Raw genomic sequence first — 26,647 nt, 5'->3', positions numbered from 1 at the left:
ACCAGATCTATCCAGCTCTGCCAGTGGACAACCATGACATGGAAGCTTTGTTGGAAAAGGAGAGGGTTGGGAAGAATAAGGTTTGGAGCTGGTAGAACTTTCAGTTTTTTGTTTGCAAGGAAATCAATAACACCTTGATTTAGCTACTGCTTTTTAAAAGGCAACAGGGAATTGTGCCAAAACACCAAAAATCCCCAAAAACCCAATAAAACCCCCATGTTTTCAGCCTTGGAAATCCTGGGAAAATCCTAATATTATCACAATACACAGCCAGAAACACCAGTGTACACCCAAGGTACAGAAACATCTTGTGCTCATTTCAGTATTTTATTGAAATGTAAAAAGACCATTATAAATTAGAGAAATCCACATAATTTTGAGTTAATAAACTTCCCTTAACTGTTGAGTGAAGTATATAAATCTACATTTATACATCTATCAGCATTAAATTTCTGGCCAAGGTGTTAATCCCAACATTCTTCTAACTAAGGCTAACTACATTTAGAGTAATAAGATGGTTTTAAATCAATATGACATAGACCAGACATATCCTCCAAAGTCATGCTTTCAGTTTAGGTTGTGAGAAATATTTTTGCCTTTTTATTTAAATAATGAGAGACTTGCTGGAATTATTGGGGTTTTTTTCTTTTTTTACATCATAGATGACCTTTATCCCACTAAGCACTAAAAAGTGCACGTACTTCTGAGTGTATTTTAATTTTTTTTTTCTCTTTAGAAGGGGGAAAAAATTTAAAAGCCTGGGTTTTAATCTGTTTAAAGAGGACAAAATTTTAACCCAATGCCCTTGCAGGTATCCCTGCAGTGTTTGTCTGTCCTGTTGGCTGCTGTTGGTTGGATTTAATTTACAGTAAATACTCCTCTGTAAATATTGGCCTTTTTGCCTCCCTTGAATAATGCAGTGCTCTCCAGATTGGATCCCTGTGTGTGCACATCTGTTTAGCATTCCCAACATCCAGATTGCATGGATGGGTTTGGGGAGAGAAAATTCAGGATCACTGAGCTCCATGTGCAGGGCTGGAAATAAAACTGGCCTGTTTTCTTCCTGAGGGTGGGGCAGCTGCTGGAGTGCTCCCAGCACACATTTTTACCTGTCCTAGCAAAGACCTGGCTTTTCTCCCTTTGGATATAAGAGCCACCAAGGTACCTTTTTGGAGTGGATGTAAAAAAGCATCCATTACAAACCAAAAAAAAAAGCAAACAGCACAGACAAAGCCACATCTCATCCTTAAAAATACCAAAACCCAAAACCACATAAACCAAAAAACCCATCAAACTAAAATTGCAAGTTAACCAAAGTAACTGGAACTAATCCAATAGAGATATCTACCTGAGCCTGTTGGTCCAAGAAAACTGGGATAAACAGAAGATATGGATGCAGGAGGGGTGCACTCAGTTTGCTGAGGGCTGCAGCCATGGGGCTTGGCTCTGCAGCTTCATATCCACATTTCCAGCTGCAGCTTTCCCAGAAGAACTGAACATTCCACCTGAGCCTTGCTGCCCTTGGCTTTGGGCAGATCCTGACCTGGTCACATCCCAGCACAGGGCTGGGAGCTCAGGGTGCTCCTTGTTGAGCCTGAAAAGGCTCAGCCATGTCCTGCAGGTCATTCCCAGGGTTTGATGGAACAGGGAATATCAGCAATGACCACAGAGGTTTCTGAAAGCACATCCAGCAAAGTCTGTGTCCTGGGAGTGGTTTTATTACAGCATTACTTCACACCATGTAAGCTCCTTTCCCTGCTTCTTTCTGTAGTAGCCTTGACCTAAGCTTGGAGTTGTGTCCCAAAAGCAGGAGAGATGTGTGGGATCAATTCCCATCCCAAAGCACCCAGTGGAAAGGCTGGATGTGGAGGGTTTGGCTGGGGGAAGAGTGCAGCTGAGTTATTTAATGGTTTGTGCGTTGGCTCTGGATCAGAGATTGTTGTGGGAAGGAACAACTGCAGGACAAACAAAGTGGTGCTGGTGGCAGCCGTCCCCAGCCACCTCATCTGCCTTGGAGAGAGAACTGTTTCAGCATTTGGTTGTTCTGAGCTGCTCAGTTATCACTTCACATGGCATTATTCCAAGCATTCTCTGCAGTAAAATCTGGGAATCTGGTGCTGAGTCTGTCCCATTTAGGAGGGTGACTGCTCCAGCAGTGCTTGGCTCTGTGACTTCTAACATGACAGATGTTGCACCTGGTTATGTCTGAGGTACCCCACTACCAGGGTCAAGCAGCTGTGGCATTATTTGATTTTCTCCAAGCCCCTCAACTTCCATAATCTTACCAGGAGATTTCCATATTTTTTGAGAGATTGAAAACAAGAATGTGAAATGGAAAACCCAGGCTGACCAAAAGAGGCCATTCCATGAGAGCTGACAGACCCCATGAGCCCAGACCCAAATATTGTTCCTACTCCTCCTCATGTCTCCTTTCCCTTCCCCTCTTCCATCTGGCCCCTCCTTGCTCCCATGACAAGAGATGTGTCCTGCCTGAGTGGGAAACGTGTCCATAGATCCAGCAGGGATGACCTGGTCAACTTCTGTCTGTGGCAGCCTCTCGTTCCCACACATCCACTGATTTTCCTGGTCAGCTTGTTGGGACATCAGCTCTCCACCCTTCTGTCAACTTGCTTGGAAGAGGCCACAACTTCAGAAGGCTCAGGTTGGGCATAAAGAGGGATATGGCATAAATCAAATTCCTTTTGGAAATCAGGCTAAAAATGTGATCCAAGTAGAGGGCACGGTGCAAAAGTTGTTGGGTTTTTTGGTTGTCTGGGGTTGTTTGTTTTTTTTCCTTACTTTTTTCACATGCAATAAATAACAATTAGGAAAAAAAATCAGGACTTCTAAACCAGAGGGAGAACTTTTTTGCATGGAAATTTGTGTCATGCCCCAGAGAATGCAACAAGTTTTAGTGTGTTCCTATATCACCGTTAGTGGCATCACCATTAAAATGTGACATCATTAAATGTAAAGTCAGAAATTACTTTATCCACAGAAGTAGCTCTTAAAGGACAACTCTTACAAAAAATAACTATTGACATACTGAAATATTTTTCTGATTGGCCTGGCATTGAATTTCTTGGGGGGTGTGTGTGTATTTTACAAACACAGCCTTGGAGAATGAGGAATTACAGGACAGTGTGCTTTCTGACCCATCTGATGCAGCTCTGATGTTGAATGCAATTATTGTTAAATGCAGGAATTCGAGATGTGAGCTTAGTTTTGCACAAGAACTGGGATACACAAACAGCCACCAGGTTTGGGTGGTTGCTAGGCAGCAGTTGCTTCCTTCTTGGAAAAGCAGCCAGGGCTGCCTGGGCTGGGTGCTGGCAGCCCAGCCCTGCTCCTTCTCATCCAGGTGACAGCCAAAAGAAAGATGGAGAGAACTCCACATTTCACCCCAAAAAGCTGCCAGGAGTTATGGGCTTGAGGGCTTTAACATTTAATCATTGATTCCAGACTTTTCTGCACCATTTCAGAGCTGAAAGCCTGAGTGATTAAAAAAGAAAAAAAAAAAAAAGGCAATGGCCAATTGTTTTCTGCTGAATCTGGTGATAAAACCAACAGCCCCCATGCCCTGTTTCATGGTCATAATGACAACATTTTTGGTTTAATCTCTATTATTTAATCTCCATCTGGGTTTCTCCACCTGTTGCAATGGAATCCAAAAAGGGAAATTTTAAGATGAAACAAAGTGTGAGTGTGATGTTATGAATAGAGATTTGGTTTTCTGCTTCCCCTTCCAAAGGCAAATTCAGGTAATAATTCACCAACTGGAAAGTTTCATGTGGTGGAATAACTGCAAAGTTCAGCTATTAGATTTTGAAAATAGGCAAGTCCATGGCAACCAAAATAAATTAGAGGGAGCTGCAAAATATTCTTAAATTATGCAAAACAAAACTATTTGTGGTCACATCAGCAACTTAGAAACGAAACTTTTGAGGCCTTGTAGTTATTTAAATCTTGCCTATTGTGTTTTTATCCTGTGAAAGCTGATTTTTTTTTTTTATCTTGGTTTTAGCCTCCTGCATTCCCTATTATCAAGCAGTTTGTGATGTCTGTAATCACAGCAGTTAATGTGAGACTTCCCAGAAAGAAAGATTAATCCCAAGTATTACACAAAAAAAATGAATGCATCTATTGTGCAAAAGTAACATGAAAAGTCTGTATTCAATCTGGCATGGCTGGACCTCCAGCAAGTTTTGTTTTGCTGTACAAATCGTTCAGTGTCAAATCTGGCTCCTGAACATCCCATTTCTTTGTTTTGGAAACAAAATGGGAGTGATAGAGGTGTGGGCTGGAGTCACTCCTTTGATACCTCCACAAAAACATCTGTACCCACGGCACACATCATTTTCTGGAGTCACTGCTGTCTTAAGAGTATTAAAAGAGAAAAAAAAATCAATAAATACCATTGTTACACCAAAGCATCTCAAAAAAACCCCTGCAGCAGGACATAAATTGAGTCATGAAATGCTTAACAGGCAGTGCACTTGTCCTCTCTGAATTTCTCTTTCACAAGCAGGTAAATATAAGAAATATTGAATTGGGAGGCTACACAAAAACCTCGAGCTCTTATTATGCACAAGCAGCTCTGGGCAAATGTGTGCATTTTGTAATTGCTACCAGTTCTGAGCAACAGGGGTGGAATTTTTATTTACAGAATCCATTTGTGCCATCAAACTCTATGCATGTTGTGACCTTTACATAAATACTCACAATAACACTCAAATCACTCTTCATAAATATAATTTTTTGGCTGCAGAACTGCTTTGCCTTTGTTTGATTATGCACTGTATTTGTCATGTTTACAGTCACTAAAGAATTTTCTGGCTGTCTCAAGCATTCCTGGACTTCCAGAAATGGATGTGGTCTCTAAAATGGGGTTGTTTTAAAGCCAGGTTGGGAAGGGGATTCTGAGAGGGGTGAAGGAAACCTTCCATCAGCTCTTTATGGAATGTTTCTGTTAATGACATCTTTGTTCTGAGAGGAGATTGGGTGCTCAGGGTCAATAAACCAAATAATGTGACAGCAGGTACTAATGAATCTCATTGCAAGGCTCTGAACCAGGAATTGTCTTCAGAATTCCCTAAAATTAGAAAAAATTAGGTGCTGATGTTGCCTGGACTCACATCCTTTCTTTGTTTCTGTCTCCTGGTTACTTTATTTTCTGTACAAAACTTCTGGCACATCCAGTGTTCATACTGAAATATTGACTATATTTATTCAGGTTGGTCCAACCCAAAAGTCAGTGCTACAAATTTCTTACATCAAACAGCCTCCAGTGAGTGCCTTGCTTTTGGTTTTTCCCCTCTCTTGCTACCCATGCCAGGCCAGTGACACTTCCAGAGCCTCTCAGCCTCTCATCTCCAGCTGATTTCCACTGATCTTCCTGTTCCAGCATGGTCCCAAACCTCTCCTCCAGGGCAACACCCCTCCCTGGGATCCCTGACCCCACTGAAGGGTTTGGCTCAAGAAATACCAGCAGTTTCCCAAAAGAATAAAATGGTCACCAAACAGGAATTTGGCAAAGAACCAGAGGTGTCACCTCCCTTGGTGTGAGCAGAGGGCACCTCATACAGCAATCAGAATTTTCCAGGATCTCCTGAAGAGGATTTCTTTTCTCTAAGAAGAATTTGGGGCTTTTTATGTCGTTCATGCTCCTCTCACTGCTTTGCCAAATCCTCTTAGGAAAATGTGTCCAAATTATAGAAACTTATCTCTGTCCCAGAATCATGGTGAGATGTATGGATAATACTGGATTGCCCAACAGAAATCACTGAAATTTAAAAAAAAAAACAAAAAAAAAAAGGGGGAAAATGAAAACTAACTTGGAGGAGAAAGGGAAAAGGGAGAAAGTGAAGAATTTTCTTAATTTTGTCTGTGTGATGGATGTGCTGGGGGTGATCCCTCTCTTTATATTATTAATTGGAGATAAAGAATAACAGCAATGCATAATGAAAACACTTTTTTTTTTTCACTTATGCATGGGTTTGAAGATCTAATTCCTGTGCTCTTTCTAGCCCCCTGATGAGCACCTTGCTTCTAATAGCACAGATAATGAGACATTTCTGACTTGTGGCTTTTTGATAGCAGACCAGAACCCATTTGTCCCTTCCATGGTGGATCCTGTAATCATCTCTGCAGGCAGCCAGCACAGCTCCAAGGTGTGCAAGCAGGGAGAGATAATTCACTTATCAAATCTCACTTGTAACAGAAGAAAATCCGTCCTGACATGTAAAAAAAAAAAAAACCAAAACAACAACAAAGAAAACTTTTCTATTTTGTTTACACAATGACTCCTGTTCAGGCTGAAATGATTTCAGGCTGTTAGGCTCGCTCTGATTTGAAAGCCTTCCCCACCAAGCTGCCTTAAAACACCATCATTTTGTGCCACTGTGTTCAAGTGCTTTCTTTTGTGGCAGAGTGCTTGTTTGTGTCGGTTTGGCTTTTTTCATGACAAGAGAGGTTTCAAGGAAAGGGCTGGAGCTGCTTTCCCTGCTTGGAGTCCCTTTTGCTGTTTGACCCCTGTTGTCAGGACGTGCAGGTGACTTTTGTAAATTCAGCAGAGGTGCTCTAAGAGGACTGAAGGACTGTCCTTCTGTCATCCCCTCTTGAGGAGCACATCCTGTTGGGTTTTTAGGTGTCTTTGAGCTCTCAGGATGGCTCCCAGTTCTCCTTAAGCAGCCTGGTGAAAATTCCTTACACCAAGGCTGCTAAATGTCAAATGCTGCATAGATTATCAGTGTAACCCCTTCCCTCTTCCTTGAATTTAACATCACTTCTGAAGGCTCAGGAGAATGTCCAGGAAGGACAACAAGAGCAGCTGTGGCTGCCCCTGGATCCCTGGCAGTGCCCAAGGCCAGGCTGGAGGGGCTTGGAGCAGCCTGGGATAGTTGAAGGTGTCCCTGCCATTGATCTTAAGGTCCCTTCCAACCCAAACCATTCCATGTGCCTGTGCCAAGGCTTGCTGGAGATGTGGCACTCTCTCCACTAGCAACTAAACACTTTTTCTGGTAAACTCCCTATAAATCAATTTGATACCAGCAAGGACTCTGACAAAAGGGGGAATTTTCACCATTCATGTTTCTACTTTTCATAGCAGGAATGTGAACTTCAGCTTTGCTGCTCAGTTTTATCTCAGGTGACACCAGGCTCTGCAGTTTTCTGATATCCTCTCTTTATGATACATGAAGAAGAGCAGAAGACACAGGTTTGATTCCAGGGCTCATTCCAGCTTGGCTTTCATCTCCAACGTATCCACCACGTCCGGGAGGATTTTTTGGATGACTCACCTCAGATCTGAAGGAGCAAACCATGATCACTCCCAGCCCTTGCTGGGCAGGGAGCCTGATGAATCTTTAACCATGACACTTCTTTTTCCTCCAGGCTTCTGCAGGTATTTGAATTTAAAAAAGCCACGAGGAAATTTAAACAGTTCTAATGTTTTAAACAGAGTTGAGTATAAATTACTTCCTCCAGTAAGAATAATACACAGAAGGAAGAAAAGGCCTTAAAAAAAAAGTTTAAGTGAGACACTGTGTTAGCAGAGTGATCACTCTGACACCCCACCCTGCAGCTAAGTCCTTTAGTTCCCAGGGGCTAAGTGGGGAATTTGAGGAATTTTTGGGAATTTTTGAGTGCTGTAGGGATCCAGCTGCCATGGACATGGGTGGGAGCCCAGCTCCCCTCACCAGTCTCAGGGATGTTGAGCTAAGATCAACAAAAAAGGTAATTTTTTTGTAAAGTGGAGAAGTTTTCCTCTTTTCCTAGGAGTGTGTGTGTTCTGCAGTGCTGTTGATGGTGTTCTCAGGGAAGCACTGGAGGTTCCTGGAGGCTCCAGAGTTCACTGTGAGGTGATGCTGGTGGCTCAGAGGGGACAGGGGACGTGGTCAGTGCAGAGCAAGCAGGGCTTGGAGCAGAACAAGGGAGACCAGAAGTGCTGACACACATTTGAGATTTGTCAGCATGTGAGCAGTAAGTGACTAAAATATGCAACTTTCCTAACAAAAGCTGGGGATGGGGCCAGGGCTGGTGGTGTAAAGTCATTCCAGCTCTGCCTGGTGTCACTCTGGGTGTCAGTCATAGAATGCCTGAAGTTGGAAAAGCTCTCTAAGATCATCGAGTCCAACCATTCCGCCTGCACTGCCAAGGTCACCCCTAAGCCACGTCCCCAAGTGCCACATCCAGAAGATTTCTGAACACTTCCAGGGGTGGTGATACTACTACTTTCTCAGGCAGCCTGTTCCAATTCTTGAAAACCTTTTTGGTGAAGGAATTTTCCCAGTATCCACCCTGAGCCCCCCTGGCCCAGCCTGAGGCCGTTCCCTCTGCTCCTGTCCCTGTTCCCTGGAGCACAGCCCGACCCCCCGGCTGTCCCCTCCTGGCAGGAGCTGTGCAGAGCCACAAGGGCCCCCTGAGCCTCCTTTCTCCAGGCTGAGCCCTTTTCCAGCTCCTCAGGAATTCTCCAGCCCCTTCCTAGCTCCTCAGGAATTCTCCCGCTCCTTCCCAGCTCTGTTCCCTTCCCTGGACACCCTCCAGCCCCTCAATGTCCTTCTCACTCCTGGTTTATCATCAAACAGTGTCCCCCAGCCTGGCAAAGACCTGAACCACTGGGAAACCAAGATTTTCCATGGTTTTTATGTGAGTCCCAAGTTTTGCACAAAACCCGAGCTGGCTCCGTGTGGGGCTGTCCTGGGCCTGCCAAACATTCCCAGGCCATGATTCCTCAGCAGCTCCCTCACCTTTGCCATCGATCTGGGCTCCAGCAGCTGATTTACAAGCACATCTTTTCTGAACCATTATCTGAGGCAGCTGCCAGTTGGCCCGAGGCAGGATCCAGGCACTCGAGACGGGGGGAATCGGTTCCAGCTGCACTCTGTAATTAGGAAAACCCTGGGCTGCAGCCGGATGTCCAGATGCCTCACAGAATTCACAGAATTCACAGAATTCCCAGTGACTGGGTTGGAAGAGACCTCCAAGATCACCAAGTCCAGCCCAGCCCCAACCCCTCAACTGAACCCTGGCACCCAGTGCCACATCCAGGCTTTGTTAAACACACCCAGGGATGGGGACTTCACCACCTCCCCAGGCAGCCATTCCAGAACTTTATCCCCCTTTCTGTGAAAAACTTTTCCCTGCTATCCAACCTGTATTTCCCTTGGTGCAGCTCCAGGCTGTGTGCTCTGGTTGTGTCAGTGCTGCTGGAGACAGAGCCCAGCCCCAGCTGAGCACAGGCACCTTTCAGGAGCTGTGAGAGTGATGGGGGCACCCCTGAGTCTCCTTTTCTCCAGGCTGAGCACCCCCAGCTCCCTGGCCAAGGAATGCAGCATTTGGTTCAACAAACAGGACTTGTGAGGGGAGAAAATTAAGAGGAGTGAAGATGTCACAGGACAGAGGTCACGTGCCAGCAGTTGCTCCTCTGTTCCTCATGGCATCTCCCATTTTTAATTGATTGTGGTGGGAAGGGAAGGTCTGGGGAGGTTAAACCAATCCTCAGGATTTCAGCTTGGAGAGAAATAAGTTTCTCCAGCTCCCTACAGAGACAGAAAGCACTTGAAATGCCATTTCTTTCATGTTTTCACACCAGGGAAAAAGTGAACTTTGCATTTTGTTGTGTAACAAGGGTTCCAGGGCAGTGTGTTTTGTCAGCAGTGAGCATTTGAACACTCTGTGTGTGACATGTCTCAGCTAAAGCCTTGTGCTCCCTGTAGTGCCTTCATTGCAAACACAGATTCAAGCTCTTTCTAAAGGCTTGGGGTGGGTTTTTTTTTGCTTGTTCTCTTAACATGAATTAAGCAACGTGAAGCTTCCAATGATAGATTTAATAATACCATGACAAATGCCAGTGCTTTTTGCCACCAAGGCCATTTAATCTGTCTCAGCAAATACATTCAATGACTTGCCAAAAGTTTGAGTGTTTTCCAGCTGTAGGATTCCTATAGCATTATGAGAATGTCCTTGCATGGGATAGGGTACAAAAGGCAATGCAAAATTCCACTGTGGATGATTTAGCAAAGGAAATAAATATTTCCTCTTCTTCTTCTTCTCATCTCAATTCTTCCTGCCTCTCCTGCTCCAGAAACAGCTATTTTTAAAGTTAAAAATAAATTTACCAATCTGCTCCAAGGGGTCTGTGGGATAGTGGAAGGTTGTACCCACAGATTATTGTTGATCATGGGAGGTGACTTGGATAAGAATAATTTACCTGTTCTGTGCAATCTGCTGTGTGGACTTTGACAACTTGTTCTTCTTTGACCCTGTGGTCCTCAGTCTTTCTCTGGTGCTAGAATGCATTTGAATGAAATTCATGGAAGAATGAGCCTGTGGGATCTGATTTATCCCTGGGCTGCCTCTGGATCTCCTTGTGCACCAGCTGACATTGAGAAGTTGATGATCTCCTGTTGTAGTTTCCTCCTTGATCTGAGACAACTGTGGGGTTTTTACTGCAAAGCATTTCAGGAAAATATTGATAATGTAGTGGAAGTTGTTGCTTTAGTTACATTGGGGTTTCTATCAAATTTCTATTTATGTCTCACTCAATCCAAGAATTTCTTCTTTACCCCTCTCTGCAGGTTATTCCTTATTTAGTTGCTTTAAAAAATAAATAGAGCATGCATGGCTGCTCTTCACCATGAAGGTGCCCACGTGTGATTGATCACAGCACTGATACACTGAAAATAACCTTTCCATGGGGCTTCCCCAGCAGCAGAGGAGGATTTTGTCCTTGGATCCTGTGCTCCTCCCTGTGCACCACGGCAGGGTGAGGAGCTGGCTCCAAGGGCATCTCGCCCGTGCTTGGTGCCAGCAGTTTCCAGTGCTAGACCAGGTTCCTGGCTGATGGCAGCCCAGCATTATTCCTTGGCCAAAAACCATGGAGTGGGCCCTGTGCTCTGGCTGTTTGCTGGAGTCTGGTTTGTCCCACACTGTGGTTAATGAGTCCAGCTGTTTGCTCTGTGGCTCTGGACTCTGTTGCTCAATGACAAAAACAAACCTCTTCCTTCATGCCAGCTATGGACATACATGGTGGCATCTTGGAGTTATGCTAGGGAAGTGTTAAAGTATATTTTAGTGTACCTTATTAAAACAAAAAGTTCATCAAACACTCTCTAAATGTTGTGGTGGGACTAAAGATTTCTTGAGGGATAGATCTGATATCTTCCTCCTCTCGCCCTTCACCCAAGGAGATGAATTCTGTTGTGGTGGGCATGGTTTAATAAACAGTTCCTAAAATGGAGGTGATTTATATTCCTTTGTTAATATAATGTAACACATAAACTGTAATTCTGCTTAGCAAAAATTTTCTCCTGTGGCAGCCTGCCTGGGTGGAAGAAAAATAATACAAAAGGTCTTACCAGTGGTGTGACATGTTGCTGTAAAACAACAGCCAGGAACGTCAAGAGAATTCAGTCCAAATGGAGAATTTCTGAAAATTAATTTTGGATGCTTAATACAAACTAGAAAGTAACGTAATTTCTGGCAAAACAGTTGACAGCAGACGTAATGCATCAGTGCAATAGCCCAGACTGTGTTAAATGGAAATTAGCTGCATGCAAAAAGCTGCAGAGAGGGAAGAGTGCTTGCAGAAAACAGCCCGTGACAAAAGCAGAGGTTGAGGTGCTGGTGGAAGTTATCACTGAACTGGGAATGTTGTGATGTAATAGAATTTGTGGACGTGGTTTGGAATCACTGCAGCTCTTTAAATGTGAAGGTGACTCAGTGCCAGTGAAATCCAGCTCGTTGCTGGGCTGTCTGTGCTCCCCGTTCTGCAGAGGGCACAAAAAGGGTGTTTGTTGAAATCTGTGGGAAATGGAAAGATAGAAACTCCCACAGACACTGAAGGGTTTGATCTGCAGCCTTGGGAGAAGCTTGGATTGATGTAAAAATAAAGTATACAGATATTAAATAGAAAAACAATAAACTTGTGTTTCTATAGTTGTAAGTAAGAATATGCCTGAAGTGAGAAACTGCACTGATAGATGGTGAAGGGTTTCTAATGTAGGGGTGGGGCTGTATGGAATAAACTGAGAGTTTAGAATTATAACAGAAGCAGATCTGTGCCTGTGAGACAGAAACCCATTGGACAAAAGTATCCAGAGTGAGTAAAGGTGATAGGTCAGAAAAGCAAAACAAACCCTGTGGCAGCTGTCCATTGGGTTAGAAAGTTCTAGACTGCCTTGTAACAAAGAACTTGTGACTGCTCTTGAGCTATGGCTGAATGCCTGCTCCTCTGAAATCTCAGGGCCTCTGAGACTGATGTTTGTCTGAGCAATGAATCCTTCCTAGCCCAGCTGTGGTCCCATCCCTTAATTAATGCAATGATAATAATAGAAATCCACATTTCCCAGCTTCCCCAGTCCCTCCACAGTCATGCCTGAAGCCATGGAAGTCAAAAGCAGAGACAGCTCAGCTTTGGATCAGCCCTGGACACTGTGGGACTGTCCAAGCCCCAGCAATAGGATCCCAGGCTGTTTCCAGAGCCTCTTCTGTGCCGGGGGAGAAAAGATCCCAGGGCAATCAGATCATTGCCAGGACTCCTTTCCTCCTGCTGCACTCCATTTAGAAGCACATTTTCTAACTCATCTCCTCCAGAGCACTGACAATAATGTTCCTTTCTCTGTGTTTTTCCCCAGGGGTGACACAAAAGTGCCGGGGCCCTGATGGTCAGAGGACATGCACAGGCCTTCAGCAGGAGAGTGGTGTGTGGGCAAAATCCAGCCCTGCCAAGGTAAAATAAATAAATTCTGTTTGGGGAACAGTCAGCAGAATGCAGGAGGGTTTAAAAAACAATCACCGATTGCTGAGCAGTATGTTTGGGCTTGGTTTTGTTTAGCTAAGCTTAGCTTAGGCAGCAGAAAAGCCAAATATAATGATGGCTGTGTTGTGATTCTTCATGCTCTTGGTGAGGGGGAAAAATGGCACATTGAGTTGGGGAAAAGAAGTTGTAAAAAACCCCCCACGAGGCTAAATCAAGCAATATCCCAAATATCAGTACACTCTGCCTGATATGTCCTCAGGACAAAGCCTGAGGTTTTCAGCTCACCACAATTACTTTGTGTATGTGTGGATTTTTTTTACAAGATGCAGTGAAGCTTGAAAGCTCCCAACGAGCACAGGATCAGCTGGGCAAACCTTAAAGATCCAATTCTTTGCTAAAGATTGGGAGGAGGAAATAATACATATTTTCAACAGAAAAAAGGAAAAGTACATTATTTAAAATATTGGTGCAGTAGTTTGTAGCTAATCAGGAGTGTTTCTGACATGCCTTTGGACTCTTGCAGGATGTCTCCATCTGTGCAGCCCTCAACAAAAGAAATAAATGTCAAATTAACTACTGGAGCATGAGAGATGCATCCAAAATAAAGTCTCTCAAGGAACATTCTTCTTTGGTGCCCTGTAGAAATCTGGGGGAACTTGAGAGTTTTGGAAGGCATGCAAAGGTCTTAAACCTGTAGGTAGAAGTAAATGAAGTGAAGAAAATATGAGGCAAATGTTCTTACAAACCATGAAAGAAACAGAGAGGAAGAAAATGCTTTCCCTGAGGCTGTGAAATTATTGAATTGTCCAAACCACAGGCAGCTGGTTTAAAGAGTTGATAAAATTTATCTGGCACTTCACCTCGTTAATAAACTCTTGATCTACCTCTGCCCATTTGGGTTCCCAAGAGGATCCTTCCCAAGGGATACAAAGGAACTGTTTCAGGTGATGTTTTCCTGCATGGAAGAGGAACATAGGGATGGTTTCATAGGAGCTCAGAATCATGGAATGGTTTGAGTTGGAAGGGTCCTTAAAGATCATCTCCCCATGGGCTCTGGTCTGGTGTCACCCTGATGCCTTGTGAAGGCTGACCTAGAAAAGAGGTTAGATGGAGTTAAAGAATAAAGGAGGGATTTATTAGGAGGCTTCAATAGATCCACCTTGGGCAGCACCAGAGCCCAGCCAGGGCTGCCCCCAAGATGACCCAAAATGGCCCCAAAATGCACGGCCGGGCACGGGGTCTCTCCCTGGGATCAGCTCTGCTCCATTTGCACCTTGCAGTTCATTGTCCCAGCCCAGCTTTAGCCCAGGCACTCCCACCCTGCTTGTTTTTCTCTCTCCAGCCCACGGGGTTTGTGCTCCTGGGCTGAGATTTGGCTCATTTGTCCTTGGTGCCCAGCTGGAGCAGGAATTGTTTTGCCTCCCTGCTCTGTGCACAGAGCTCACCATCCCATAATAAGCAGCCCAGACCCACACACTAAAGCAGCACAGAATCTGAAAAATAGAAAAGCCAAACCCTGAGGCATCATTTCCCCCCTTCCTGAGAAGGGTGACCATGGCACCAGGGAGGTCACAGCATTGTCACCCTCCCAGCCCTCCTGGAGGAAGAACAATATTGTGTTTTGTGACGCCCTTGTTGAGTCCTGGCATTGATTATCAGGTGATAGAGACACTCAGCTAGGACTGGGGTGAATTCCCCATAAGCAGAAGTTGATGGCACCTAAACACAGAATGGGCTTTCTTTAGGGAGCTAATCCTCAGATTCTGCATGCCAATTCAATGTTGTGTTTGGGTTTTTGTTTTTTTCCTATTAGGATCAAGAGATCTGGGAACACAGGGCAGGAGGAATCTAATCAGCAAATTTACAGCAGCAATGAGATTAGGCCAGATGCTTTATTCCATGGGACTTATGTGCCTAGTGGGGTAGATAATAGTAACAGGAGGCTTTAAACTCAGGGTAACTCTGTCAGAGAGCTGGAACATGAAAGCACCTCCTTTGTCACCTCGAGGAAAGCAAGGTGTGGTCTATCAAGATGGATGTTTCCTGTCATGGATGGAAAAATTAATCTGGGCCACTCTCAGTCTCTGGGCCACTGTCAATCAATCTTGTACATGTGTGTTTGTACATCATTGGCAGGTGCCACCAGGGAATCATAAGAAGGAGGGAACCAATTAATTAAAATAGTGCTCAGAGCCCTTGTGAGTAACTGTATTACATTTTGGGAGTTTTTCATGCCTATAACTGGTGAGGTTGTAAAGCTGTCGTGCCCCTGGTGCCCACATGTCTTCTGCAGCATGTGATGTCACAGGCCAGTGATCCATAATATACTTAAATGCATTCTAAATTCCAGCAGATCATCATGAAGGAGGAATTTATAGTCTGAAACTGACAACTGTCTTTGCCATGTCCATTTTTAACAGCCTCCAATCCCATCCACGGTCATGAGTTAAACACTCAAAATAATACTATGGAATACAGGTTTTAAATTTTAATATTTTTTCCTTCACCAGAGTGATAAAGTTTTCATTGAAGCCTCCCAGACAATTCAGAGCTGATTTCAAGAGCGTGCATTTTTAAATGACAAAAAAGTTATTATGAATAGAAAGGTAACAAGAGATCTTGAACAAAACTGTCTGCTGTGATAGATGGTGGATGAGAAACAGTTGCACACAGGATATTGGAGTATGGTGATAACTGGGAATCTTTTCATTTGCAGGAATCTCTCCCTTCCCAAAACACGACATTGGTTTCACCAGTAATCATTGCACAGATTGATGAGGAGAAGCTCTCTGTGCCTATGCAGGCCCTGCTCCCCCAGCCCAGAGCTCATCACACAGAACCATCCTTGCCTAACCAGGGGTCAGCCTTCGTTAGCAGAACATTTCTGGTGCTTCCCAGCCGCTTGGAGATTCAGGCATCCTTAGAAGACACCATGTCACCGTCGGACTCTCCCGCTCCAAAGCAGTGTCCAAGCCAGCAGAGAGGCTTTGCCTCCATCACTGTCACAGCCAGGCGTGTTCCTGTGGGCTCTGGAGACCTGGCACGTGGCCCTGGGGCTGGCCAGGAGCCCAGCACCGTGTCCCCCACGCCCAGCAGAGTCCCCGCGCTCCTCGAGCGCTGGCCTCCCCCAGCCCACACAAACCAACCTCCTTCAAAGGCCTCCAAGTCTTGCTCAAGATTAGGTGAGGAACCCCAAAAGCAGCTTTTTGACCCTGGAATCAAGGAGGATGGCGTGGGTCTCCAATGCAGTGATGGGAGGGAGAAAATTCCACCTTCATTCATCTCCTGTGTCCAGCTCCAGGTGTCTGAGCCCTGTCCAAACACCATCTATTATCTGGACAGGTCACTCAGCGTGTGCATTGACCAACCTCGAGTTAAATGCCAAAAAATGTACAGATCCACGTTGTCCTTGAGCCTGAAGTGCAGTTTGTCCGGATTAACAGCAGATGGAGTAGATGGCATAGCTAATGGAGAGCCCATGGAGGAGAGAGCTCCAAGGAGGCTCCCAGGAGCACACGGGGCTCCGCTCAGATCCCACCTGAGCACAGACTTCACGGGAAATAAGGTAATTAAGGAGGAGAAAACAAAGGAAGGACATTTGGGTCGTAAATTCCAAAGTGTCTTTGCCTGGGGACTTCCAGCATTTGTGGATATTCCCAGAGGACCTCACAAGGCAGCAGCTGAGGAAGAGGATGAGCAGCCTGGCAGCCACCACTCTGTGTTTGCCCTCCAAATTCCTAATTCAAGCAATGAGGCGGGTAAGTCATTTCCACAAACCTCAGGCTGGTGGAGCAGAGGTTCAGGCTGGAGCAGCCCCACCACAGTGATCCTGTGAGAGCAGATAAGAACAATTCTTACTTCTGCAGAGGCTCAGGGAGCTAGAGCACAGCCCAGAGGTTTCCAGCTCCAACACTGCCATGAATATTCACCATGGCAGTGATGTGTGCTGCTCATCAGCTGAGAGAGAAAAATCCCCCTGTGTTTTCTGCATTAAACCTCTTTTTTTAACCATTTATAACAGTATTTTTTTTTTATTATTCTCCCAGCAACCTGCAAGTGCTTATTATCCCCTGAAAATAATTAGGTTTATCTTTGAATAAGGGCTGAATTTCAAGGTGTGAATTTAAGGAGATGACTGCACTGAGCTTGGTTTTGTGCTCCTTGCAATTAAAAATGATCTTGTTTTCAGCTTTTATTAAGAAGGCTACAGTAATAAGCCCAGGCTTTTATGCTTAATGGAACCAGGTAAAAGTTTTGCAAATCTTGAACACATTTGTTTCCAACCTTTCCAAGCATTTTAAAAACATAAAATGTTCTTTGCAGCATTGCTCCCTGGGGAAGGGAGAGGGGCCCTGGGGATTGCTTCCTGCCCAGAGTGGTGCAGCTCCTGCTGCAATGGGATTTTCCAGCACACCTGGATAACCACAGCTGAGTTGATTGCCCTTCCAGGAAGGGAAGGTGGATGGGAGGATTGTCAATGAGGGGAATCTGTTTTTTACCAAAACCACAAAGATTAAACTCACCCCCTCTGTAGTCTGCAGCCTTGGGCTACCTTTAATTGCAATTACTCTGTTCTTATATGGCCTTTTTGAGCTAAGGGTCAGTGCATGAACACGAGCCACTTCCTAAAGCTCCTTTGTACTTCATCCTCCCAGTGTGCAAGTGGAAGGAAACAAAAAGATGAGAAGCCTCACACTGCCTCAAGGGCTGGGCAAGGTGCAGCTCCTCACAGCCTCTGCTGCTCTCCCTTTTCCATGCCTGAAATCAGTGGGATTGTTCCTGCAGGGGCAGAGCCTGAGATAAAATATTCCTCTGTTTTCCTGAGCATAATCCAGGCTGTGTGGTGTTGGAGGGGAGAAGAACAGTGGGGAGCAGGAGAGGGAAGATGCCAACCAGTGCTGAGGGGTTTGGGATGGAAATACAAAGGGATGGCACCAGCAAATGAAACACTTCATTGTATACATCCTAATTCTAAATATCAGGGAATATCACTCCATGGGGAGTGTTATGTATTCAAGGCTTTGTTCAACACCATCTAAGGTTTCTCTGTGATAAAGCAGATTTAAAACTGAGCCTTCCCTGGGCCTAGTGATGCCATGGTGGTGTGGAAGAACCACTTTTACTAGAAATAATTAGAAAGTGAGTTGGGAAGCTGCTCATGGTTCCATAGTTTTACTGAAAGGAGGAAATCAGTGAAGTAAGGAGCTGAGAAATACTGGTTTGTGATAAAGGACTTCCACCATTTGTGTACACAAGACTATAGGTGTAAATAAACATGGGAAGTGTTACCTTTTAACAGCTTCCACCTTTTGTGTGGGCCATAATGTAGAATGCAAAGATATACATTTCTCCTGCTTAGACCCTTTGTAATGTGTAAGGAGGTGTTTATCAGCTTACTACAACTTTCCTGTGTGAAATTTGTATAAACAGCCAGAATAATGCTCCAAAACAACAGCAGGATAATCCAAGTAATAATAATGAGCTCCTGCACAGCCATCAACCATTAAATGGGACAAACCACAGAAACCTGGTAAAATCCATGGGACATCCACACTGGTCCCCAAAATGAGAGGGATGGTGTGGTTTTAACCTGGGAGAAGTGAAAAACTGAGTCCTTTTTACTTCTGGACTGGGTGAAGTGAGAAGTATTGATATGAGATTATCAATCACAGAATCATTTATGTTTGAAAAGACCTTTAAGATCATCCAGTCAAACCAGCCCCCAGCACTGCCAAGGCCACCACTGACCCATGTCTCCAAGTGGCACATCCAAAGGGAAATAAATCCCTCTAGGACTGGACAACCCTTTTGGAGAAGAACTTATCCCATTCTAGATCCCTGGTTATTTTGGATATTTTTTCCTCTGCTGTTTACTAATTCAGACCTGTTCCTGTTAAGGCTTTGCTCTGCTCCATGTTTATGCAATGAAATGTTTGTGAATTGAAGTGTTTAAAAAGAAAGGAGAACCAGCAGAGAAGGGACAGTGAACAAGGTCTGCCACAGTGTTCGTGCTTTAACTCAGTTATCTTACAGATGAGGTAACTGCAGAGAGCACTTTGTCCATTACATTTCTGATGACCCAGAAAGTTGGAGTTTATATTGGTTTGCAGCTGTAGGCAAGAGCTTCCTGCCAGCAGAAATACAAGTGGTAATAACATCACTATGCTGAAAAAAAAAGAAAGAAAAATTACTTTCAGGGCTACACTTCTCTGTATGAAATCTGTAAATGCAGTTTCCAGGATGTATAGGTTGCTTTATTAGGATCTGAGTTGGAAGGAGAACCCAAATACTTCTCTGCTTTACAGGTGCTGGGGCTGGGTTTGCTGTTTCCTCTAGGCCCAGCTGAGTGTCTTTTTCCTAATCTTTGTGTGACTTCACTGCAGTAATGATGACTCTACTTACTGTATTACTCATATTATTTCATGTCCAAATCCAACTGTTCAAGACTTGGCTTTACATGGACCTGGAGAACTTAGTCTAAGGCCCTTCTTTCAGCAGGAGGCTGGGCCAGGTAATCTCCAGAGTTATATATTTCCACCATGTGCCACATATGAAAAGGATGCTTTAGGATTATTAATGAAATGTAAATCTTGGGCTCTGCTCGTGGATGGGAATTACACTTGGAAATCCAAATCTCTGGGACTCAGAGTTCAAAGCCATGGTTCATGCTAGAGCATCCCAAGGATGGAATATGATATTTCCCCACTGTGGACTCTATCTTCTCTTGGCTCTGCTGCTTTGGGCCTTTACTTCCATTATCTGGCAAGAAAGGGGATTGTAAGTGCTGGAAAATCCATGTTATACATGAAGTCAGACTTGAACCGTGGGAGGACAGAGCCGTGGGACAGAATTGTGTTTATTTTTAGTGAGTGGCCAACATTTCCATCCCTTGGGCAGCTGCAGGAACGTGTGAAGGGTCCCACTGGGGGCCACATGAGCCACCCACCTCAGAGCCATGGCCAAGGGCCAGCCCAGGCCCAGCTCCACGAGGTGCCTGCCACGGGTGATGGATGTGCATCACCCTGCCTTTGGTCACGGCTCTTAACAAGCTGTCAGAACTTGCTAACGCTGCTCTTAGGCAATGCTGCAATTTCCTTTCCTGTCTGCAGCTGATGTCTCATAAATACAAGGTAAGTTAGAAATGAAAAGATTAGTCTTGTTTCTGCTGAAGACAGGAACATTTTTAATATTAATTTCTCACCTACCTTTCATGAAGAATATAATCCCCATGAATATCTAGTTCTCCATCCATCTTTCACTATCTATTACCCTACTGGGCACTAGGCTGAATTATTAAAAAGGAGAAAAAAGAAGAAAATGGGACAATTTTAAATTCTTTTTGACCTCTTGATTAAACAATATCATCACTTTTCTAGGGAAGAATATAAATGCCAACATCTAAATTTATCCATTTGAGCTTAGATAGCAGTAAACTTCACGCCTGAGTGCCTTCGCACATCTCAGCTATTTTCTAAACCAAAATATTTCCTGCTCACCTCTACAGTTTTGTTCATGTTTTGTTGTCATACCCACAACTGATGTGGAGAGATATTAAGGAATAACAACTGAGGTGGAGAGTGAATCCAGTCTGGATGGTGGGTGCTGTGCTGGATCCCACTGCCCTGAATTGAGGTGCAGATGTGCAAGGAGGGTGGGGGAGATGACAAAAGGGAAAATCATAAATCACAAAATCAAAATTCCCATGTAAGCCACCCAGAATTAGGGACATTAGGGTTATAAGATAATCATCAGCCACAGTGTGGCCATAGGACCAGGGCAGTGACAATCCCTGTGCTGGGCACTGCTGAGGAACCTCAGATCCTGGGGTCAGTCTTGGACGAGAAAGACCTGGAAGAGCTGGAGGGTGTCCAGGGAAGGGAACGGAGCTGGGGAGGGCTCTGAGGGAGCTGGGAAGGGGCTCAGCCTGGAGAAAAGGAGGCTCAGGGGACCTTGTGGCTCTGCACAGCTCCTGCCAGGAGGGGACAGCCGGAGGGTCTGGCTGTGCTCCAGGGAACAGGGACAGGAGGAGAGGGAACGGCCTCAGGCTGGGCCAGGGGAGGTTTGCATTGGGTATTGGGGAAAATTCCTCCATGGAAAGGTTTTCCAGGCCTGGCACAGCTGCCCAGGGCAGTGCAGGAGTCCCCATCCTGGAGGGATTCAAAAGCCATGTGGAGGTGGCACTTGGGGGCAGGGTGGCCGTGGCAGTGCTGGAATGGTTGGAGCCAAGGCACAGAAGGTTCCGCGGTTCCGCGCTGCAGTCAGCAGCGGGAGGGGATGGCACAATAGGGCAGCTGTGATCAACGTGCTCAGCAAAGCCCTGGGAGCTCTCCTGCCTGTGGGGTGTCCAGGGCAGCACTCCCAACGTTCCTCTTTGAGGATTCAGGGATGAAATGCTCGGGAGGGGAGGGACGTGGTCACAGCAGTGAAGGAGGCACACCGGAGACTCGGCAATGCGCCTGCTCGTACCTTTGCCCAAAGAGCGTGGCAGGTGACCTGAAAGCATCATTTGCTTAATTCAAACAACTCAAGGCAGCCAGTGGGGAAAACTGAGGTGGGATCTGGGCTTTGGGTTTGTTGAATGGCCCCAGATGATTACAGATTTCTGTTTCCTTCTTGAACTTACTCATTAACAAGTGCTGAAGTCAGCAGTGTGTTTTTAAGGGGTAAATAACTGGACTTTAATTTGTTTCAAGGTCTATTTTAATTTTTTGATACATGTATGTATATTCCTACTCATACTGGGGTAAAATCAGAACAGCTGGTGCTGTGAGACTTTGATAAGCTGCTACCTGCAAAGCAAAAATATATTTTTGTTTTAAATACACACTGAAGAGCTCCAGGTATTTGAGACATTTATGTATCAAGAAAATCTTGTGGGTCACCTTTAAACTATTATATCAACCTGTTAACAGAAGGGGCTAATTAGGAAATCTGAAGGCTATAAGTAATATTTACTTTCATTAATTAAATAGCATTTGAGATGCTATGATGAAGGAATCTGGCCTGTTGTTCTCACCTAATCTTCTATTTATGGCAAAGTCACCATGCAATAAGCAGATTTGTAGGTGTGTAAATATATATATATATATATATATATACATGAACAAGACATAATTAGAGGAGAGCAGTTCCTGACAATATGGAATTTATTGTATAGAAACTTGAGCAGCTCCAGCTGATGCTAATTAACTCTCCACCCTGCAAATGTGTGCAGCAGAACTGGTGGTGAAGACAGGAGAAATATGAAATATGGCACAGGAGATTTTACTTATCTTGCACCTGCTAAGCACGAGGAGCCAAATCTTCAGCTCATGTCAACCAAGTGAAATCTCTGCCTGCAGAGGAGTGACACTGATTTACACCAGCCAGGAATCTGGCTGGGGATGTTACTGACTTGGCATTATGGACACAGCAGCTGGTGCTGACTTGTTAAGAACAAAGAACCACATGCCAAAAAGCCCATTAAAAGGAGCTCCTTTGATGTTTCACTTCATCTGGGATAAATTTAAAATGGAGGAGGCTGTCAATTTGCCTTAGTCTAGACATTGTGTGTCACTGGGTCCGTGTTACACTGAGGTGTGACCTTCACGTGCTGCATCCCCAGAAAATGAGGATTCAGTCATTGCAGGTGTTGAAAACTCGAGTGAGGAACTGGAACTCCTGTTACAGGTGACTCTGGAAGATCCTGCCAGCCTTTGAGACAGACCCCAGCCTGTGTGATGGGCCAGAGCAGTTGCCTCTCTTTATCTTGGAGCTTTTAATTTTATCTGTAGAAAGAAGGGGATGCCTCTTCTTTTCTGGAGGGCCCTTTTGCATTTTTTAGAGTAGCAGCTCTTCAGCTTTGCTCTCTGTCTCAAAGGCCTGCTGCCTTCCCCATCATCTGGTGGGACAAAGGGTGTAGGAGAAGGAAGGGATCAGCAGGAGGGGTGTTCTTTGATGTTCCACTCCTTTAAACTACTTATTTATGAAATCAGAAGACAGATGTGGTGACCTCCTCTGCTGCCATATGGAGGCAAGGCTACCCCTGGAGACTGTGGGCAGTGATGTCAGCAAGGGAGAAGGGTGATGCTCAGGGCTGTGAGAGCCAAAGCTGGCCTTCAGTGACAGCACTGTGATGTCACAGAGACCCTGGCTGAGATCATTTTCCTGTGGAACCAATTGTTCTTTATCAATTTCTCTGTGGCTTAAGGCAACGAGCAGCCAGAGATGTTGGATCTTCTTGGGGTTTGTCGGTTTCTTTGGGGTTTTCTTGTGGATTTTCTTGTTTGGTTTAGTGTGTTTAAGAGTGTGATCATAAAATAATTTGACTGGAGTTGAAGTTTCCTTCAGGAAATGCCCTTTGAGGATCAAAAGCTTGATTTTCTGTTATGGGATGTAGCAATGAAGCTGTTGGGTAGGAAGGCCATTGTTTCTCTGGAAGACAGAAGGATGTCTGCCCTGTTAATGATGATACAGAACACATTTTTATGAGTGAAACTTATAAATTAGGTTTTCCTAAAGATGTCCGTGTTGTCTGAAGATCCAAATTAAAGTTCAGCATATGAAAACTGAGGGTTTGATTCTTCCTCTCTTTTCCATTTTGGATTCCATGATTTAAAGGTCTTTTCCAACCTACACCATTTTATGATTCTGTGATTCTGTGACATTTCTATCTGAGCTGTCAGAGTTGGTAAGAATGTGAGACAGTTTGAAGTGAAAGACTGGAGGGTACAAGTCACTTGTTAGCACTCCAGGCCAGCAGCAGGGCTGGAATACCAGAATCATTAAAATAATGATTAAAAGAGATGGGCTCTGTGGATTCAGTGACTGCATTATGCCACTGGAGTAAAGAGCCTCATTTTCCCCTAATTCACACTTGGTTTAAACTAGGAACGACTCTTGTACAGTCTGTGAAATGAATACTTGGCTCAGCCTGGCTGCGGTAAATTATCACAAGGAGCTGAACTAGGTGCCTCGGACATGATGAGAATTCCAAGTGGCTCAAGCCTTTCTTACCCTGAAAATCACCATTTAAATGTTCTGAATCATCCTGAACATTTTTTTTTTTTTTTCCCAAGTCACACTGCATCAGATTACTCCTTGAGTCACTACAATAGCGTCTGATAGCTTCTAGCATGACGTCCTGGAAATGCAAACATGGATTTCTCACTCAGAGCTTTTGGGTCTGTGGCTGTTACAGGGAATGTCTCGAAAGTACAGCAGTAAATATTTTTTCCTTTCATCCTCTCCCAGCTCATAGGAGGGAAAAGGGGAGAATGCTAGTAAAATAAACAGACACTGTAGTTGAGCAGCTGGATGCTGGGAGCTCCCTGGTGCCAGCAGTCACCTCAAATCCTGTGGGTGGGTTATCAGCTCTCCACTAAAATATCCTGCTGCAATTATTCCCTCTCGTGATTCCAGGTGTAAGGTGATGTCCTGCAGGTGCCAGGAATGTTTCCTTCTCACAGGATCACGGGATCATTAAGGTTGGAAAAAGTCCTCCAAGATCACCAAGCCCAACACCACCATGTCAACTAAACCGTATCACCAAGTGCCACATCAGCTACTTTTTGGAACTCTTCCAGGGATGCTGGCTTCACCTGGGAAGCCTGTTTTGGGGTTAACCATTCTGTCAGTGAAGCAATTTTTCCTGCTGCCCAACCTGACCCTGCCCTGGTGCAACTGGAGGCTGTTAAATTGCAGGATTTTGCAACCTCCAAATCCTCCTTCCACCAAAATTCTCCATGGCAGCCAGACTGGGTGCAGCACACTGGTCCCCATTCCCTCCCTGGAATAAGTGATGTTCCCTTGTTTAACACCCAGGGAGAAGGTCAGTTAATTATTTGCAAAGTGCTTGGAGAAAATAAATTGGCCTTCAGCAGGGAGAGGCTGATTGTTAGGGGCTGGTGATTAGCTGGGTTTGGGATTGTTTGCTCTGAAGCCACTACAATAATTTTGCCCAAAGCCTTCTGTAAACAAGCTGTTTCTTGACATTAAGAAGCTTTTCCTACTTAGGACTGATTATAGGTTTGAAGCCTAACAGCTCTTAGGTACACTTTCTGTTTTAAATGATTACAACTTTCTACAGTCAAATATTAGCTTTTGCCAAAAGAAAGCCTCTTCCTTCTGAGAAATATGGGCACAGCTGTCAGCATGGTTAAAAAAAAAAAAAAAACAACCAGAAAGAGGTAGCTAGGAAAAAGAGAAGCTTTTTTGTTAGAGATAATTTTTTAATCTAGACTCTTAGCTTGAGGTGTTATTGATATAGGTAAGATAATTAAGCTTTATCCCCACCAGGCAGGGCTGTTTGATTAAGCATTAATACAGGTGCAATGACACACTCACTGGGAGGAATGGGCTGGCTGAGCCTCTCTCCTCAAGCCAGCAAAGTTACCTTGACTTTGGATCTTGACAGTTCTGGGAATAGAGCCGAGGACAGGGCCCAGCCCTGTTTCTCAGGATCCAACCCCAGACTTTTATTTAAAGGTGAATCAAGACCTTGTTAAACATCACATTTTGAGCAGGGAGTGTGGGCAGAGCCACCTTACCAGGAATGCAGGTAGTTTCCATGGATGTTAATGCTGAGCAGCAGCTGATGCTGCCTCTTGCAAATGAGTCATTTGAGAAGCATCAGGAGACAGTTTGGGACAAAAGTCTCACTGCTGGTCAGCAGGAATTTTAGCCAAAACATGAATTTTGTGGCACCACTGGCTGACTGCAGCTCGCTGACTGATCACAAGTGATGCCTTTTCTGAAAAATAAATCCTCCATCCTTCCTTGCATCCCCTGACAAAGCCTGGCATAACTAATAACGCTGTCACGGCTCTCAGTGTTCCCATTTCTCTGGGTTACCAGGCTGTTGAGGTGATGTGCTGTTTGCTCACATCTAAGATTGCGTGGCTCAGCCATGCCAACCCTTGATTCATGATAAGGGCTGAGCCATCAGTCTGTGTCACACAGAGGCTGGAGTCTTGCTTGGGATTATGGATGGCTGCTCGAGGCACGTGTGGGTCTCTACAACTACTGGGTCTAAATCTTGAAGGAGGCAGAAGTTTCTTATATTTGAGGAATGTTCACTCCTGCTCCTCTCTGCTTGGGGTATTGGCAGCATCAGCTCCCAGCACGGAGGTCCGGGAGAGCTCAGCAGCTCAGGATGTGGGGCTTTTATTAAATTAAAACAAACCCCCCAGCAGGTGGTCTGCAATGTACAGCTACCTCCAGTGCTGATGTCTGATCTCATTAGGGACACACAGGGAATCAGCTCAGTGTGCCCTCCCCAGCCACCTCTTGGTGGCCAGGGAGGATTTGCAGCCCTGCCTCTGCTGAAATGAACTTTGGCCAGTTTCAAAGGAGCACTTTGTCACAAATCATCAAAAATCCACCCTGGAACTCTGGGAAGAGTGTTGTATTCAAGGATGAAAAGCTGAATTATCCTGCTGTAAAGTGAAATGGGGGGAAAAAACCCAGAAACAATGGAACAGGGGATGTTTGCCTGGACTGTGTGTGTCTCAAATTTAACCTGCTGTAGTGCAGGGTCACTTCCCGTTAGCAAAACCCCCTGAAGGGACAGAAGGGGAAATGTAAAAAGTACTTTACAGTAAAACAATATACTTATTTTACTCCAAGATCAAGGATTCTTTCTTTTTTTTTAAAGGAGCTTTTGAAAACCTACCCTTGGTTTTACAGAATATTTTAAACTCCTCCTATATGGTATGGTTTTCACTAAGTCATTATTTAAAAATTGAGCTCTTGTCATCTTTCCTGCACAGGGCAAAAACGACTCTTCTCCAGATGTAATTATGACTTTGTTCCTTAAATTTGCTTCTATAAGCAGCTGAACTTTTCCAACTACAACCTATACTGGCTGAATTTTATTAATGGAGTCATTCTGCTTTCTGTTTCTTTGAG

General features: G+C 44.7%; 1 protein-coding gene across 6 annotated transcripts in view; it reads left to right on the top strand.

Moving 5' to 3' along the window:
• C7H10orf90 (chromosome 7 C10orf90 homolog) overlaps window positions 1-26,647 on the top strand; it is a 103,131-nt gene that overhangs the window by 58,226 nt on the left and 18,258 nt on the right. For all 6 annotated transcript variants that reach the window (XM_059852211.1, XM_059852210.1, XM_059852212.1 and 3 more), the window contains 2 exons: window positions 12,636-12,730; window positions 15,477-16,518. In XM_059852211.1, coding sequence (XP_059708194.1) covers window positions 15,558-16,518 — 961 coding nt within the window. In that variant the 5' untranslated portion in view covers window positions 12,636-12,730; window positions 15,477-15,557. The remainder of the gene's footprint in view (window positions 1-12,635; window positions 12,731-15,476; window positions 16,519-26,647) is intronic.

Source organism: Haemorhous mexicanus, chromosome 7 (genome assembly GCF_027477595.1).
Source record: "Haemorhous mexicanus isolate bHaeMex1 chromosome 7, bHaeMex1.pri, whole genome shotgun sequence".
NCBI lineage: Eukaryota > Metazoa > Chordata > Aves > Passeriformes > Fringillidae > Haemorhous > Haemorhous mexicanus.
The sequence above is the reverse complement of the archived record's forward strand: the minus strand, read 5'-3'. Positions and strand labels throughout refer to the sequence as shown.